The 18,058-nt window shown below is 49.2% G+C and overlaps 1 protein-coding gene across 1 annotated transcript; it reads left to right on the top strand.

The window, feature by feature from the left end:
* The first annotated feature begins 5,557 nt into the window (after window positions 1-5,557).
* LOC119111802 (bone morphogenetic protein 2) lies at window positions 5,558-17,211 on the top strand. Its single transcript, XM_037235627.1, has 4 exons — window positions 5,558-5,579; window positions 14,955-15,108; window positions 15,795-16,193; window positions 16,776-17,211. Exons 2-4 carry the CDS (start codon window positions 15,012-15,014, stop codon window positions 17,156-17,158), a joined length of 879 nt encoding a protein of 292 aa, XP_037091522.1. The 5' UTR covers window positions 5,558-5,579; window positions 14,955-15,011; the 3' UTR covers window positions 17,159-17,211.
* The last annotated feature ends 847 nt before the right edge of the window (window positions 17,212-18,058 follow it).

Here is an 18,058-nt window from a genome sequence, read left to right as displayed (position 1 = left end):
CACGCTCTGAGCTCCAGATAAGGCCGCGCACCAGGCCACAGACGCGGACGCTCGCGACTGGAGCGGAACGGTCGGTCATGTGCGCGCACTTCCAGGACATAGGACTCCACAAAGAACAGTTGCTTGTTCCGAAGGAGCTGCGTTGGTCACCGAAGGACATGTGACACCATTAGGGGGTTTTGTAGATAATGCGACCACTTGTAATCGTGCGAAGCGGCCTCCGTAGCACTGGTGAGATGGTTTTGGTACGGCCCTGCCTCAATACGGCCTTGACGACCGTTAAATACTAGAATCCACGCCATTTCAAATGTAAAATATCTCGCATTCCCAGCTTCTCCCCGATATGGGTTTTCGGATGTCTTTGAAGGAGACCTTCAACAACCTATTGTCGAAACCGGACTATGCTTCAACCCACACAGTCGGCAGCCGTGACACACGCGGTCTCAGTAAGAGTCAAGTGTATAGACAGAACACGCCGTGCCTGCATCATATTTCCAATCTCTACTGTTGCGGCAACATGTCGGCCTGCCACCCGTGGCGCATCGCCGGCAATTGACCTCGCCGACTCAGAGACCCGGACAAAGCGTGCCGCCTCCGAGCCCGTGACGGCACCCTCCGTCGCTGCTGCCCGTCGCCAGCCGTATGGATTGTTGACACAGGCCAGATTAGAATGGATGGCTTCTGAGAGCCGCCGTGAGACCAACTCCCGGATGCCTAGCGATTCGGCGGACCTTTCCACTGCGGGAAAACCGCCAGTTCCTGCAGGCATGGCTGAGTAGCGGTGCCAGTGTTTGCCATTGAATCGTGGAATTCGCTAGCGCCTGGGCGTAGAACCGCTCTTCCTTGAATTACAACACGTTAAGTCTACGTGACCTTTGTAAGACCCGACCTTAAAGACCTGCTATGTTTGATCAGTGCTGGTGCTCCGCCTCTCTCTCTCTCTCTCTCCTCCCTCCCTCCCTCCCTCGCCTCCCCCTCCATCCCTCTCTCTCTCTCCTCCATCTCTCTCTCTCTCTCTCTCTCTCTCTCTCTCTCCTCTCTCTCCCTCTCTCTCTCTCTCTCTCTCTCTCTCTCTCTCTCTCTCTCTCTCTCTCTCTCTCTCTCTCTCTCTCTCTCTCTCTCTCTCTCTCTCTCTTACCATCACCAACGGTTTTAGGGTGTAACGAGTAGCCCTACTCACAGCTCGTAAATATGACACGTGGGACAACACCACTGTGGTGCACCGGTTTGCCGTGTGAAATACATTACTTTAAATGCGCCACTGGCAGTTTACATGGTAAAGTTAAACGCTGACCTACGTATCCAATTCGGTGTTATTAAAAAAAATGCGTTACGCATTGGAAATTGTGTGCCTAAATGTAGGAACAGGAGGATGTCGTGGGTGTCATGGTATCCCGCTCTCCAAGAATGTTGACCATTTGCACTATGACGATGAATGATGATAATCTAATACAGAATTAGTTTCGCATCCGCATCTTCTGAGACGTTCCTGTGTCTACAGCCTTGTGAGTACGTTTGACTTGATCAAAAGGATTTGGTAACAGTTAATATTTTTGTCGTCAAGTTGTGGAACAAATTTGAAGTTTTGTATATGTGTAAATGGTCCATATTGTGTAGCATTCTCGCCTACCACCAGCGCGTTTGCGTTTAACCCTCGCTCTACAGTCTGGTTTTCTTCCTTTGCCTCCGAAGGGCCTAAAAAAAACCCAAGACCTTGGAAACTAAATAAGCTATAAAAAACTGGAAAATGATGGTAAAAATATTTCCCCTAATCTTGTCAAATATGTGCAGCCTTGTTCCAGCGAATGCGACCTTTCATAGGTCACTTCAGATCGTAGGAGTCAATTTAGCAATGTATAGACTCCTCCCGTTATTTCGAGAACTGAGGGGGTTACAGAAATGACTTAGTTTGGTGGATTAAGTTGAATAACTGAACCGAATTGAATGAAAGAATCAGTTGAATTTTATCTCAACACGTTTTCAGTGGACTATTCGAATTCTGCCGTCGAGATAACCTAAAAACTGCCTACTTTGAGCTCAACATGTGTTTTGCAGAGGTTACCCTTAGATATAGGTCATGACCTGGGCCAGGTCATGTGCTCCCTGGTCATATGATGGTTGCACATTTAAGTTTACATCATTTTTCCCATATACAATACCAAAACTACACAAAAATACGCACAAACTTGTATCACTACAAAAATATCAACAATTCACCCGACTTCAGTTGAAGGACCCCACATTTTCCGAAAAACTAAAATATATAAGCTGTAAGAAGCATCATATTCTTTATAAACCAAGTTTGAACAAAGGTAAACGACCCCAAAAAGTTATGTGTGGTCAGAATCTTAAGACGTGTACCTTTTTTAACTGACCTAGGTCACTGATCTCGGCTATTTAAAGCTTTATCTTTTCACAAAAGATGCTAAATTAGTAGATGAAAAGGTACTCCAAATTTCGTCTTGCTGCGAGCGTTCGCTGCTGTGCTCGAAACATCTTAGTGGAAATCAACTGCTCCCCCCCCCCATCCGGGCGAGGGTCAACCCTCTTCCTACCAGCGGCTCAATTGTTAATCCTCTTCGACTAGTGGTCGTGTTTCAAAGCGCCAGTTTCCCTATCTCTGAAGGTTTTTGGTAATATTTTCCGATTAGTTTTGAGCATGGTGAAAATTTTTTAATCATCTGAGTTACATCATTTGTACACATGCCGTAGAATATCACAGCTTTTAATCTTGATGGTTCAGAATCTATGAATTCTTTCTTGTGGGCATGCCTGTCACATTTTGCTCAACAGTGACAAAGAAAACTCTTACCTCACTCAGATAATGCACTTTAAAGGTGTTTTTTAAGACACCTTTTATCACAAATATATCTATGAAGAACATTATTATTCTGTTGGCCATTGCAAGGTCGAGATAAGCCAAATTTAAGCTTTATGACCAGATCTTTTAAAGATATTATTAATGCCATGCATATAAAACATTTTAAAGGCCTCTCTAAAACTGTTTTTCCACTGCTGCAGCTTGCTTAGTTCTTAGTGCGATGTTGGAATAGGCCCAAGTTTGTGAATACTTGAAACTTCGCCAGTCAGGACAAACATATATACATGTCAATGGTTATGGTGATGCTGATATGCCGAGTGACCGATGGTAACAGCTCCGTCCTTAGAATAAGATGCTCGTAGGGAGCATAAAAAACTGAAACCAACTTAGCAGTGAGCAAACCAATTCAGACAATCTTTCTACTTATGTTAAAAGGTGAAACATACGGTAATATTATGAAAAGCTCTTGCAGTTCAATGTCGATCGTTTCTGCAACAGGGTAACATGTCTTCTCATTAAACGTCAAATTTTTAAACCGGCATGGAACAAGTGCGTATGCAAAATAATATAACCCAGGCGCAATGTGTCGGCAAAGCATCACGCACATTAGTATCCGGTGCCCGGTACCGCACCAACACCCCAACGCAAGCAGATAACGTGGTGCGTGTATTCTTGAAGCAATTTCCGAGGCCGTCAAATTCGTCTTCGTTTTCATGTCAGTTACAGGGAGTGTTCTACATTTATATGGGGTTTTGAGCTGAAAAAGACATTTTGAAGATGCATAATTGTCGACGCATTGATACTTGGTGTTCGTGAGCGCGATTTCCAGCAATGACGACCGCCAATTGGTTCTCATTCAATGTTTGCAAGGTACGATGACGTGATCAGTTCATACCACATTGAGGAGTATATTTCCTCAACAGAGCACTGTGCTGTCTAGAACGCTCTCCTCCAGTTAAAAAGTATACCGATAGTTATGCGGGTCTGTTTCATCATATCGGATGCCTGCTTTAATACCTCCAACTGTGAAACATTCCCTTTAAACCATCGTAATGCACTGTAAGGCATAAAGAAAAGTCATTCATAAATTACCAGGTTATGTAGTTCATCAATGAAGGTTCGGTTCGTACATCAAAAACAGTTCAGCTATGACTTCGGCTTTCCTTTTCAGGATTAGTTATTGCCCTCCCCTGTCCATCCTAGGTTCGATGTAATACCATTGGCAGCATGTTTCCCTTGATGGACATGTATCGCAGTGACAACACATGCCACTTTATTACAAACTTGAAGAGAACATGAATTTCACAATGCTACGCTATGGGACTGTGTCATGTTCGAGAGAATCGAATTACCCCGACCAATACACGAATGAAATAGTTAATGTCATCATCGGCTACCAAATCCGGAGTCAGCGGCAGCCTACCGCCGGCAGGTCTTATCCCGCAGTTAACACGATGCACCCGCGTTGGCCAGCGTTTGTTTTTTATAACGGGGCAATGTCCGGCTATGCTTTTCCTATACCACTGATTCTGAACCGTCTTTTTTGCTTTTGATGGCTCTCACATGGCCAATTAAAGTGATTCACATCGAAACAATGACGCTGTGTGCGCGCGGTGACCGGGGTGCGCAGGTGCCCAGCTGATTCTGCGTGGAGGCGTCTAGCGGTGGGCACTCCGATGAGACGACAGGTCCGATTATGCATGATCGCTGTCGCGCACGGAGGGTGCTTGATGACAAACTTATGCTTGGTAGTTAAAACAACTTGAGCATGTGTTCATAAGCACTCGTTAAGGCGACAGTCTTGAAGACATCTGTTCACCAGGTTAGTATTTTAAGCGAATAAGTCTTGTCGAGCATTGTTACACCGTGTATCAGTTCATGTGAAAACGTTAGGATGAATGTGGAATTGAAATGATATACGGGCAGCATAAAAGTAGTGATGAATATGGGTTAACCGTATGACGTACAACTCATGGCACTTACCCAAACATACTTGTCAAGTCCAAACCAATGACCCACGGGCCTTCCACCTTTGCTTGAAGCACCACCGCCTCGTTACCAGATCAGCTGTGTCCAGTAAGGCTGCCAGGGGAGATCACGCCGACTAGGGCTTCACAGGCGGGTGCGGGGGCGAGGTGAGTGTCGACGGGCGCTTGCGTCATCACCGATCCAGATTACTAATAGACATCTTCATCGACGCGGACGGTTAAGCTACCAGACTGATGATCTTACAAGACAGGCTCGTCACATCTATCACCAATGTTTAAGGTCAAACACAGCGCCAAGGATGCAGACATTGGACGTGCCGCGCCAACATCAAAATATTGTATCAGTGAGGCTGGTCGCGGCTGACGTGGCGTGGCTCACACACACACACACAAACACACACATACCCGCTGCTTCACCACGTCATCATCCATTTAATCACCGAGACTAATCACCTACCACCCACGCAACCAGGGCCGCCGGCGAAGCCGTGACGTCAGGAGAGACGCCGCGTGGCAGCGGCCGGCGGTGCCTCATCGGAGCCGACGGGGCGGCGCCGGCCGGCGGCCCGAGGGGGCGGGTGTCGCGCGCGCGCCGGCCTCCGGCACCGGTGTCGCGCGCCTGGTCAGTGGCAGTGCTCGGGCCGGCAGAGATGGACGGCGCCCGCCCCGTGTCCGCGCTCCTGCTGGTGACCTGGTGCTGCCTGGTGGCGGAGGCGCACGCCGGGCCCCAGCGCGGCGACGCGGCCCCGGCCGTGCGGCGACTGGCGCAGGTACGAACCGCCGCCGAGCGGCGCACCGCGCCGACCGTCGCGCTCGTCGGTCTCAGCCTGCACGGGCTCTGCACGTGCTCCAGACTGGAGAAGTGCAGCCTGCACGGGCTCCAGACTGGAGAGCTGCTGCCTGCGCGAGGCTGCCGGAGCACGTGGGCTGGCTGGGTGTGAGAGTCTGGTAAGAGCTGCATCCGCGCAGATGACGCACACGCCCAGGCAGCTGCGAGTCTTGGAGGGATTTCATAGTCAGGTCCGTATCGGGCGAAATACTTGGGGATTTATGATGGCATCGGGGCATATCAGCCACATTGGTACCTCGGGCATGTGTAGGCCATTCTCTGAAGAAGGGCCGGAAACGATGGCTGTATTTAAGATATAAATGTCTCGCGGTACTCGTAGAAGCAGATGTTTTTGACCCGTGTGCTTCATTCGGCTTTATCGCAGGCTGGAAATTTTTCGTTTGCAATGCTAACGAATTGGTAGAGCTAATTGTTCTGTAACGTTGTACTACTGGAAAACAACCACTTACATCCAACCAGCTCGCAAGAAAATACTTCGCAAACATTGCAGCATGATTTCCACGCATTACGTTTATGGTCGCTGTCACCTGGACAGCGGCACGACTGGTACATTCAGTCATGACAAAGGCGCAAGCCCGTTAGAAGCGTGGCAGGCCGGGCAGGTGCTGACATTCTGTAAACAACTTATTTACCCCAGGTTAGGACAAACTTGGCTAACGACATTTCTTGCCACACTTTAAGCGAATTGAGTCATGTGCAGGCGAATAAAATTGATAATTGCCTGTTGTCACTTGTAGGTGTCTTTCACGGGAGTCGGGTACACAGGGTCAATGATACGGAGCTCGCGCGCGCCAATACCTTTGGCTTAGAATTGAGCGGTGACGTACCTGGCCATTTCCAAAACATAAAATCGACCTCAGCATTCATGTATGTCGGTACGACTGCAAGAAGAGTATTGCGTGTGCGTAAATATTGTGGATTTGGTTTCAGATCACAGTTATATTGGTTATTGTTTCTTGTACTACATCGCTGCGTAGCAATAAATGCGGTAACAGTAATAAACATTTACGTGATGTGACGACCGAGGTGGTTTCAGACACAACTGATATGTTATTGTCATTCCTGATATCGCAGTACAACTGACTAAAGCCCGCTGCCTTTGGGAACCTTGCGAATGGTGCTTGAAACATCCAGGTTTTTAACTTTGAATATGTGGGCAATGATTTTTAAATGAGTTTAGCAGGAACAGTTACGCTGATGTTTAGCGATACCCGTAGATTCACAAACAACATGGATTTAAATTTGACTGGGTATGCGTTTGGTCTGGCTAGTATAATGGCCTATGTTGTAGTGCAGCGCCATGTGCTATGCTGGCCTACCGCGCAGTTGGTCTCACCTTTGATCTGGTCTGATTCTGATCTCTGAGACCATCCCTTAACCATCGCCCGATGAAGGAAGCCTCATAGGGCCGTTTTAAGTTTTTTTCGGAAAATTTTCGTATCGTTTGGGTACCGCATCGATATTTTAGGTACCTAAGTCGACATCATTCTTAAAGCTGTGAAAATGTGAAGTTCCTAATCTTGAAGGCCTGTGATCCATGACAACTTTCTCGACATCATGCGGGTGACATTTCGCTGAAGTGACAAAGAACGCTCCTATCTCGCAGTAAATGCATTCCACAAAGGTTTAAAGCTATGTAGGATGTGTCTGTTTTCCTACCCATATGACTCTGAAATGCATTACGATCGGTCTGACGACTGCCACGAGTTAAATTAATCTTAAGTCAAGCAAAGTTCAACCTAGATAGTTGTGATCATATTTCACCCGTTTAGTTTGACAGGCATCTATAAGGATTGAAAGAGCTTTGTAACGTTCATTTACTCACCCAAGTGGCGTTCCATTCTTTTTTAGCCGTGTTAGTCAATGCGCCCCATCTCTGTGACCTTGACATGACATATCATTGATGGCATTTGTCGACGTTAGTGTGGTCTGATGAAGCCTTACAAAGGTTATTCGACGCTGTCTTTTCCACTGTTGTAGTCTGTTTATATGTTGAGATTGCAGAAGGGGTCTATCAAACATTGAGTTGACAAAATTGAACCGATAACAACTAACTAATAACAAAACAACTATATGTGGCAGTTTGAAGAAGCATCCTCGTTGCAGTTTTGCCCGCGGCTCCAGCTTGGTTAGTATTTAACATTTTAACAGGATGCTGTGCCATTGGGCCTTTACAACACACTCACCAGCTTGCTGAGGCTATATGGTGCCGCCTGCCTTTCACCCTGGCTGAAGCGTAGGGACCAGGGGAAGGCCTTTAAGGTCTCCATCCCTTAAAGAGCGCAGGCGAAAAATCTCCTCTAGGGCGTGAGTTAAAAATGTCTCAAGGACGGCAGATGTATAGTTAGCGCACGATAGTGCACAATAACCTGCACTCAACGACGTACATTTTGGACAGTGTAATCACTCGTTCTATTCTTATGCCAGCAATGTCTCGTCTTATTCTGCTCCGCCAAATGATTGCCGAGATTTGACCTGGTTTTCAACACGAATTCTTCAGCTCTTCTGCAGATTTTAAATGTTACATGTCTCATCTTAATCAAAGGAAGAGGCGATGTGGTGATGCTTTTGCAGTGATTTGAAGATGGGCCTTACAGTCATAAGCCTTACGTTTAAATGCAGTGAAAATACGACATCATAGCGTATAAGAGAGACACTACTTGATTTTGACAACTTGACATTGATCCAGTCAGTGTCTGCAAAAAACATAGGTCTATCCTAAGCGTTACTCGCTGAACCAGTCCGGGCATGGTCAAGCCATGCCACTTAAATGCACTTAAATTGCAAAATTCCAAGTTTTTGACACTGAGAATGGCGCGGGCTGTAGCCTCACAGCGCGTGTGCAACACGTGACGGACAATAAGCAATGTACGGACCACGTGAACGTCTTTCGGCGTGATTTAGACACATTTATATTGCAGTTTTGTACCACGTTTATGGCAAATTAGAACTTTCTTTTGATGAAAGAACTTTCTTTTGATGGACTTTCTTTTGATGAATGAACTTTGATGAATGAACTGAAAAAGAACTTTCTTTTGATGAATGAACTTTCTTTTTTTTAGCTGCTAACCATGTTTTCATTAGTTGCTAACCAAGTTTTTAGTTCGATCTACGCTCCCTGTGACCTAGCTGCATTGAGTTGGATAGGTGATTGGTAGGTGAGCTTGCATGCACTGTGCTTTTAGTTTCAGGTTTGTTTTTCGCCATAATGCACCATGTTTGAACTTTCAGCATCCGGGCATACTATGCGACTCGCCAGGATGGCGTCTGAAGGTACATTTCATATCTATGAATGCTATGTGCAGAACATCTACTCCCTACCGCTACACATTTAAGATCTGCCCCTCCGTCGTGAAAACATTCCACACATGCTCGCTGTCATGACCATTACACGGCCGAGAAATGCTTGGACTTCGGTGCGGCGTCAGCCAGCTCGGCGGGCCCATCGGCCGTCTATGACAGAGCGGTCCGGAGAGTGGCGGCGACAGCTGGGCGCTCGGCTGGCAGCCGCAGCTCGCGACAGGCCGACAAATGAGCTGTCGCCGGCCGCGGCCCGTCGCTCGGCGACGGTCCGACACCGCCGACCTACCTCTCGCTGCTGCGTCCAGCGTCCGCCGCCCTTCAGCCACAGATCAGCCGATGCTCGCCATATACGGCCGCGCTCGGGCACGAATGCGGCCCCAAACAGGTGTCCAGTCGTCGGAAGCTGTGTTTAGATCTGCAGTGAATCGCATCAGGCAGACAGCGCACGGCAGGATTCTTCGGCGCTTCTGGGAACCAGTGCCGAGTGGTGCTTTTAAGGTATTACATACGAAATAACTCGCTCGTGACAGTCTTGTCAGGAAAGCAGTCGCAATGTTGAATCAGTACCGTTGCTTAGTCCTTGGACCAACCTCAATGCCGTTATAATCTGCCGTTCTCTCCTCACTGACGTTTTACCCTGAATCTCCGCGATGCCCCATTTTTCCGGGGCAAGCCACATTCATCAGCCGCGGGCGGGATCAAGTGCTCACTGGGCGGGGGCCTCGTCCGCGCCACCTCACACGGCCCAAAGAAGGCTGGTTTCGCGGGATGAGCCTCGGCAACTGAGGACTTCCAGATGCATGCATTCTTTCCCCATTACTCTTCACTCTCCTTCATCTCATAGCTCTGAAACATTCATTGCCGGCCAAACAGAATTAGATTCCAAAACAAATCCAAAACTGCCGGTAGGTTACATAGCTGACACTCCTCCCTTGATTTATTGTCATGGCGAAAAATAATGCTCACCATGCCGTTTTTTTCGGTGAGATGTTTTTACGGGATATTTCAACGAATTAAAACAGCGAGTGAAACGAAATCAAATAAGTATTAGGTCACGTAATTATGTGGTTCTGCTTTTGTTTCATTAGTAGGCAGTATATAGTTTCATTAGTTGCTAACCATGATGCTCTTAAATGTTGTTAAGAACTGTAATGAGTGCATCACATTTGCATTGGGGGTGATGCGAGGTAAATCACCGTTCACCAAAGCTGCTTATTTATCGGTGGAAAACCGTTCGTTCGTTCTTTGTTTCGACCAGATATGGCTGGCTTCAACGAACCAGTCAAATCCCAGTGTGTAGCAGACCATGTTGATAGTCTAAGTATTCATAATGCAATGAACCCTGCGATTACAGATTATACATGCACATATCTAGGTCCTGACGTTCGATCGTTTTGGTAGGTCAGTTAGTTGGAGCGCCTGACTCCCATTCCCTCCCCCCCCCCCACCCTTCTTACTGTGGCGGGATTGGTTTGATTGGCCTCAGCCCCTGACTGCCCCCGATTTGCCCCCGACTAAGGTGACCTGCGGCCGATGGCAGCGGCCGCGCCAAAGACCAAGTAACGCCAGACTTCGTGATCCGATAGTGGAGTCTGCGTCAAGGCATTAAGCACTGCTTTGCGTGGACACTGAGTCCAGAGATCCATACAAGCAAAAGGTCAGGGCAAATCTTTAAAAGTGAAATATGCGTAGCAATGCATCTAAACATCCATCTAAAACATTTTAGTTCTTCAAATGTTTTTAGGCAGTCACCACACACGCAAATGGTAACAAATTTTATACTGTCGTCAACTGAACTTTAAAGCGTGGCCGCTGGCCAGTCGCAAATAACCACACAGTAGTGAAACAGTGTGATCCGACAAATAAGCGTCTTACATCGTTGACGCATCGATGTACACTCTTTTCGTCATTTAAACCTCTGCTTGGTGAGCGTTCACGAAAAACAGTCTGTTCGTCATGGTGACCCGTGCATTTCATGTCACCGGGATATGTGCACGATGTGTAAACAATGCATTTAAGAATATTCAGGACATGCAATGGATTGCGCTGAATCATTTTCTCAAAGCTTGCGAAAACGTGTAGGGGCCGAAAGCGCCAACTCACTTATTACCTCCTAGAATAGGGTTAAGCTTAATGTCCGCCAAAATAAGTGTTTTTCCTAGCAAGTCAAGTTTGACGGAGATGTTAAGACCATCAGCCTAAGAAATCAGCTTAAGAAAGTCATTTATACAAAGCCAACTTGTGATTAAGGGAGTGTATTAAGCTGAATGTATGATGCAATATCTGTGCTGTTGGAAAAGTTCAGAACTATCTGAAGTCAGTGCTTTTTAAAATAAAGGCGGAATTGAGCGCAATGCGACTATGATTGACAAAACAAGACTTCCGCTTTCATAACAACACTTCAGTTCTTCCACCAATTTTATACCGTTGGACCGTAGGCAATACAGCATGACGTGCCACATTATATAACAATCAAACATGCTGTTGATCATGGACATCACGTTATTTGCAATAGGTGACTGCGCTGTAGTTGTCAGGTGACACAGCTGGCTCTGCATGGGACCGGTCACGTGATAGTTATTCTGGGTGCCTGAGAAACCAGAGGTTGGGGACTCTTTTCCCGCACCGCTGTGCGCGATCTTTCGGTCAGGGCAAGAGGCATCGGCAGCTGGATCGCTTCAGTCGCTGAGCGCGTCCTAAATGCCCGATGGCAGAGAGACAGTTGGCTTGGTATATATTTCTTGCGTTCCGTAGCCGCATGCGAAGCCGACGACGCTCCTGACCATCCACACACTGTGGTGGCATACACAATGCCTCGTGATAGCAGATATACGTATCCTATATTCATTTCCCTGTGGTGTCAAATCCTACGGGTATATTTCATGCTGCCCAGGCTTTACCAGTAGCGAAGCTAAGGGGGAGGGTCTTTTGGGATCAGGCCTTTCCTTCCTCCGAAAAGTGCTGAGGGCCCAGTAAGGCCGAAGGTTCCGGTGCTTTTTGACAGTTTAAGACGCTCATACGGCTTCTAAAACATGCACAACGGGCCCTCGGACAAAGAAGATGAGAACGCGAGTATAAAAGTTCCCGAATCCAAAAACGACGTGAAGTCATTTAACAATTACGATTAACCCATCAGACATGCATGCTTTGCTCCGGAGCCATATGTGCCTCATAATGGGAGGTCAATTTGGTTGAGTGCACATAAGCCACGTGGTCTCGGAGATGTTAGGTTACTTTGCCCAGCGAGTAATCCTGACCGCCACCAATGTCCGTGTCGGGGGATTCATATATGTACTGTCATGTTCTGGCGGAATGTTTCAAAGCTGCGACGGGTACGTTCTGAGATGAATTGCTGAGGATGTCTATGCTGGAGGCTGGGTGAACATTGCAATAGGCAGTGTCTAGTGTTTTTGTGCATGCCATGCGACCACAAGCACAGCGCTGTGTATGTTGTACATGTGGAATGGTATACTTAACATACTTTATTTTCACTCGTTTTGTAGCAAGCTTTCATATTTTAATCCAGGCGAATAGCTCAAGGTTGGTAGCTTAAGTCTGAACCACCTCGTAAGGTCTCCCAGGTTTTGGTGCATATGATCTGTTCTTATTGTCCAAAACAGGCGATTCCAGGGTTTTGCTGTTGCAGGGATAAAGATGATGAAGACACTGTCACGATTCGTTGCGTCATGCGTCATTGTCTTGCGTCAGTGATTCGGAGATGTACTGCTTGCATGATGTTTTGTGTGTCATGGATGGCATTTCTAACATATTTTGATGTACTGTGATTATGACTAAGAGCGTGATAGGGGGATTATTTTCTCGCCTAGTGTGGGAAATAGATCCTGTCCTAGGCCAACGTTCAGCTTCCGGATGACTTTCTGAATAAGGTCGCGGCCACCAGTCGCGCTGCTCCGCTCTGGAATGTGTTTGTTGTTTGCCGTCAGGCACCATCCGTCCGTCGTAAGAGGGGTTCAGGATAATTCTACGGAAGGATGGAAACGAGGCACTAGTAATACAAAGGGAAAATTTGTTCGGACATTTGTGATCGTCTGGTGTTTTAGTAAGTACACAACGTTCCGAGCAATTCACACTCTGGCAGCCGTCATGTCTTATTGAGTCCTGAGAATAAATGGATGCCATTTGGCTTCCGTTGGTTTCGTTTTTCTTGGTTTGCTCAGTTAGTAAAACACTGGATTCGCAATCAGAAAACCCTAGTTCGAATCCCAGCGATTACAAGGCGATGATTCGGGCTGTGACGCGTACATGGCAGAAGCCCAAACATCACCCAGTCTTTTCCTAGGATTCAATAGCATTTGATGACAGCTGGAGAGTTAACTAGCCGACATGTTGTGTATACTAACACAACAGAAGAGGAAAATTGTCGGAACAATTATTGCATTGATGAGACTTTCAGTACTTTCAACATGCGTACACTATGATGAAACTTTGATGGCCGAGTAGCGTACCATGCTGGATTGCGTCGCACCGGCATTTCTCATCTGGATAAACAACATTATTTGGCCTCAAATAATAGCAATGATTCTACAGTTTATAGCGCGTTGGATCACTACGATCATTAGTGTTAGAAATTCACATACAGGCTGCGGCGGAAGGCCGGAATGCAGCAGACGACCTGCTAGGAACAAAACCCTTGCAACTGTCATCTTTGAAGTCCCGAGCTGCTGCGTTTGCAACGAATTCCGGTAGCAATAGCAACTGTAAATTTGTTACTGAGTCGCTGCGTGAGGAGGCAGACGTTGGCACTGGCTGTGCTAAGGCTGCAGGAGTGTACCCATGATACAACGGCATAACAAGCAGATTAATGGGAGCGCCAATCTACAGCAATGTAAATGTAGGTTTTTCAGTTGTGTACAAGTGGCTACCACTGAGCCAAATTCTTCGCGTATAAAGACTGCAGTAGACAGTGTCCGGTGTTTTCGCGCTCTGCTCGGCGATCTGGTCAGGTTTGCCGAAATATGCGGTATATTCCAACATATCGTTCAAAAATCGATGTGCTTCGATTTGTATATGCGTAAAATAAGTGCATGAGTTTGTTGTCTCGGTTGATACTGGTTGACTTAAAAAACATAAGTACATTCAAAACATAAGTGAATTTTATGTATCGCAATTAATAACTGAGACCTGTAACCCCGGTGATCGGTCCAAGCTCTAAGGCCACTGCTCAGATGACCCAGTGTTGACCAGTTAAATGCGTTAAAGTTGCGTCTCGGTGCAACACTAAAATGCACCGAGACGCCTAACTGAAAACATCGAATAGGCGACACTGATGACTTTAAACCAAATTGAAAGCAATTTTTTTCGGCTTAATATGCTACGAAGTTGAGACCAAGCTACTTCATTTGACACCTAGTCGGTGTTTGGCGATCCATCGCTAGTCGTATCGAAGATTACGTTCAATATAATTGTAGAACGGTATGGAGTGCAGGGAAATGATACGCACACGCGTGTAATTCAATTTTCACGCCGATGGTCATTCTCACTCACTGCGATATTGTCTTTTAACACCTTTTGAACAAAAGGTGATGTGGTAGGTGATGTGACATAACTATCCGTACGTTCTGAATGCCATGCAGTTTGACAGTGGATAGCCGGCCGCCAGGTTTCTGTTTGGAGCGCAGGGTACCATGCGCCGACGGACCGCCGGATCAGTCTGAGGTCTGACAGCCGCACGGCAGTGTTTGGAGCGCAGGGTACCATGCGCCGACGGACCGCCGGATCAGTCTGAGGTCTGACAGCCGCACGGCAGGTGTTTGGAGCGCAGGGTACCATGCGCCGACGGACCGCCGGATCAGTCTGAGGTCTGACAGTCGTACGGCGGTGTTTGGAGCGCAGGGTACCATGCGCCGACGGACCGCCGGATCAGTCTGAGGTCTGACAGCCGCACGGCGGTGTTTGGAGCGCAGGGTACCATGCGCCGACGGACCGCCGGATCAGTCTGAGGTCTGACAGCCGCACGGCGGCATGCCCTCAGGCGCTGGGTTTTCCGGAGGACGATCATCCGCACCGGCACCGACCGCCGCCTCCCTACATGCTCGAGCTCTACAATAGGGTGGCCGACGACCGCGGCCGGCGGCGCGGGCCCACGCCGTACGGCGCCAGCGTGGTGCGCAGCTGCAGAGAGACGGGTCAGTGCTACTGCCGGCTAGGCACAGGTCGGCTGGGACGGGAAAGGCAGGCACTCCAAGTGTGCTGGGATAGAGGAATGGGCTAGTGGTGTCGGGGAAGAGATTCGTCAGCGGTGCTGCGGAAGAGACAGGCCAGGGGTGCAGTGAAGATAGGCTAATTGGCTGGAACAGAGGGAGTTAAGCTGTGTTGCAGGCTAAAGGAGAATCGGTTGTGCACGTATTGCTTGGCAGTTCTGTGATCGCTAGGAACAACCACACCGAGTTCGTAATCCCGTTTCGCTGCTGCCTCTTTTCACTGTTGGACTTCACGCACGAACGATGCTTCGTGACATTTGTATAATTCGCTTACCTTTGCTGACATGCGTTGCGTTAGGTATAGCGCTTTCCAAAGCGGAGCTTGTAGGGTTTGGGGGTATTGTATGTGTAATGGTCCTTTCACTGCGTGCCAGTTGTTCGGTCCTCTAATTTTTCAGTGTCACATATGCAAGTAAACCCACGGTTTTGGCTATTGGTCGTGTACCACTGGTCTTCACTTTGAGCATTTTTCCCACAGATCGAATAGATACCCCTCGACGTGAACGTTTTTGAGTGTCATATATGCGGGAATGTTTCCTTGTCCACTGTATCTTTTAAAACTCGTGAGATAAAACACACGACTTAAGTCTCTCGTGGCATCCTGGTTGCAGTCACCTCTGAAGACGTTCTCCGATTCAAAATACCCGACTCATCACCGGACGAGGAACTTCTGGAGGCCGAACTGCACGTGCACTTCCCGCACGTGCCACACGCGGGGTCGTCAGTGCGCCACGTGCACGTGTGGCAGGTGACGGACGACGCCGGGCCAAGGCCCGTGGACAGTCGCCTGGTGCCCTCGTCGGGCGGCTGGCAGACGTTCCACGTGCGGTCGGTGCTGGCCTCCCGGCAGGCGGCAGGGACCAGCCTGGGCCTGCGGCTGACGGACGAGACACCTGGCGGCCAGCGGCGGAAGCTGACCGTGTCCCGACGCGGCCACCACCACAACAAGCAACCGCTGCTGGTGCTCTTCAGCCGCGACAATGGCACTACCGTCCACCAGGCTGTCAATGGTAGGTTATCACCGATCAAATGCTAGCATGTGTGGCAGCGTTGTTGGAACAAAAATGTGAGCCAGTATAGGGAAGCTGAAGCGCTGTGCGCTGCCTCCTGTGGTGTGTCTAATGATGCACAGCGGCGGTCATTCGTCAATGGGCGTGTTAAGGGTGCCTGCCGGCACAGCACGGATTCGAAACATGTCGGTCCAGCTTTTTTAGAGTGTGTCACCATGGCCAGATGTCCAACGCTGGCCCCTTTTTCCAATGCTCTTGGGATTGGGGTTTACATGATGTTTAGGGGGGGGGGGGGGGGGGCAGCCAACACTGGCGGATCTATAGTTTCCTCAGAGATACAATGGATTGCGCTGTTATTTGAACGCTGACTAAGTAATGAACTCCAGGTGAGTGAGAGCCGAGAACCCCACCACTCATAGTCAGCGTGTAAACGGGACCGCTGACACCGCTCTGGGTATGTCACCTCGCACTCACCAGCCCTGCCGTGAGAGGGTGAGTTCGGATGGCACGGCGTCTGCGTGAAAACGAGCGGGCGGGGGTGCCTGGCGGCTGACTCTGACTTCTCGCTGACATGTCCGACAGAGGAGCTGGTCCGTCAGGAGGCGAGTTCGGCCGGCCGCTCGCGCCGTTCCGTGCTGGACGTGCCGCCCGGCTGCCAGCGGCGGCAGCTCTACATCGACTTCAGCAAGATCGGCTGGTCCCGGTTCGTGCTGGCGCCGGCTGGCTACGACGCCTTCCACTGCCTGGGGCAATGCAGCTTCCCGCTAACGCAGGAGCAGCGGCCCAGCAACCACGCCACCGTGCAGAGCCTGGCGCAGCAGATGGGCCTCAGCGACCAGGTGCTGCGGCCCTCCTGCGTGCCCAGCACGCTCAGCAGCCTCTTCGTCATCTTCAACCGGGACGACAACACGGTGGTGTTGAAGGAGTACACGGACATGGTGGCGGAAGAGTGCGGCTGCCAGTGACATTGTGCGCCGTCGGGCGGCGCCGGCGGCTGCGGGGCGCCGTCCGGGACGAGGCGGGACCGGCGCGGTCGCGCGGCGAGGCCTGCCGGCCGGCCTGAGCGGCGCCAGCAGAGGCCGGACGCGTGCGAACGAGCGACCGCCGGCTCCGGCCGGCCGATCCATTCCAGAAGTGCGGAACGCGGGGCGGAGTTGTTGCGGCAGAGCCCGGAGATGGGCCGGTGCCGACGACGCCCGCGCCTGAGCGAGAGCGCTCCGTGCGTTCTGACATGTTTCTCTCAGGATCAAAAGGTCTGTTCGAAGGGTGCGCGAGCGTGCGTTGCTGCAGTGTCATTAGAGCTTTACGCAGTGGTATGCTGTAGGCAGGTGTAGTGAAACGCAGATGTGGTTAAGTGCCTAATATATGAGTTGTCTTAAAGCTGGGCATGTGAGCCGCGGTTCCGCTTATGAGAACTCACCGCAAAGCAATAGCTCCGCACGAATGCCTTCAGTCTCCTAATTCCTGTCTGCAGATATCGTTACTGAATGGGGTACGTACGGCGGATATAACGGGGCTGCTCCCGGTATACTTTACAGGGAAGTCCAGTAGGTAATCCCGAGACATTTCACTTCGAAAGTTTTTTATACTTCCCCAGGACTAAACAAGGCGCGTTCTAGCACACAGGCTAATTCATGGCCATTGCATGGTAGCATTGAAGAGTTGCATCAAATTCCACGAGCGCGGCCAGAGTCGGGTTTGTCTGGTTCAACCGAAAACGTTCAGTTTGCATCACCATTTCTCAAACAGATATGGCTGAATCACGAATTCGTTGCACGATAAACAGACCTGCATTCTTGTTCCAGGCTGAGACATCTTCGTTTAGATCCTGATCTTAGCGCCCATAATAACAGGTGATGTGCCAT

This window comes from Pollicipes pollicipes, unplaced genomic scaffold, assembly GCF_011947565.3.
Source record: "Pollicipes pollicipes isolate AB1234 unplaced genomic scaffold, Ppol_2.1 Scaffold_2555;HRSCAF=2994_pilon_pilon_pilon, whole genome shotgun sequence".
NCBI lineage: Eukaryota > Metazoa > Arthropoda > Thecostraca > Pollicipedomorpha > Pollicipedidae > Pollicipes > Pollicipes pollicipes.
The sequence above is the reverse complement of the archived record's forward strand: the minus strand, read 5'-3'. Positions and strand labels throughout refer to the sequence as shown.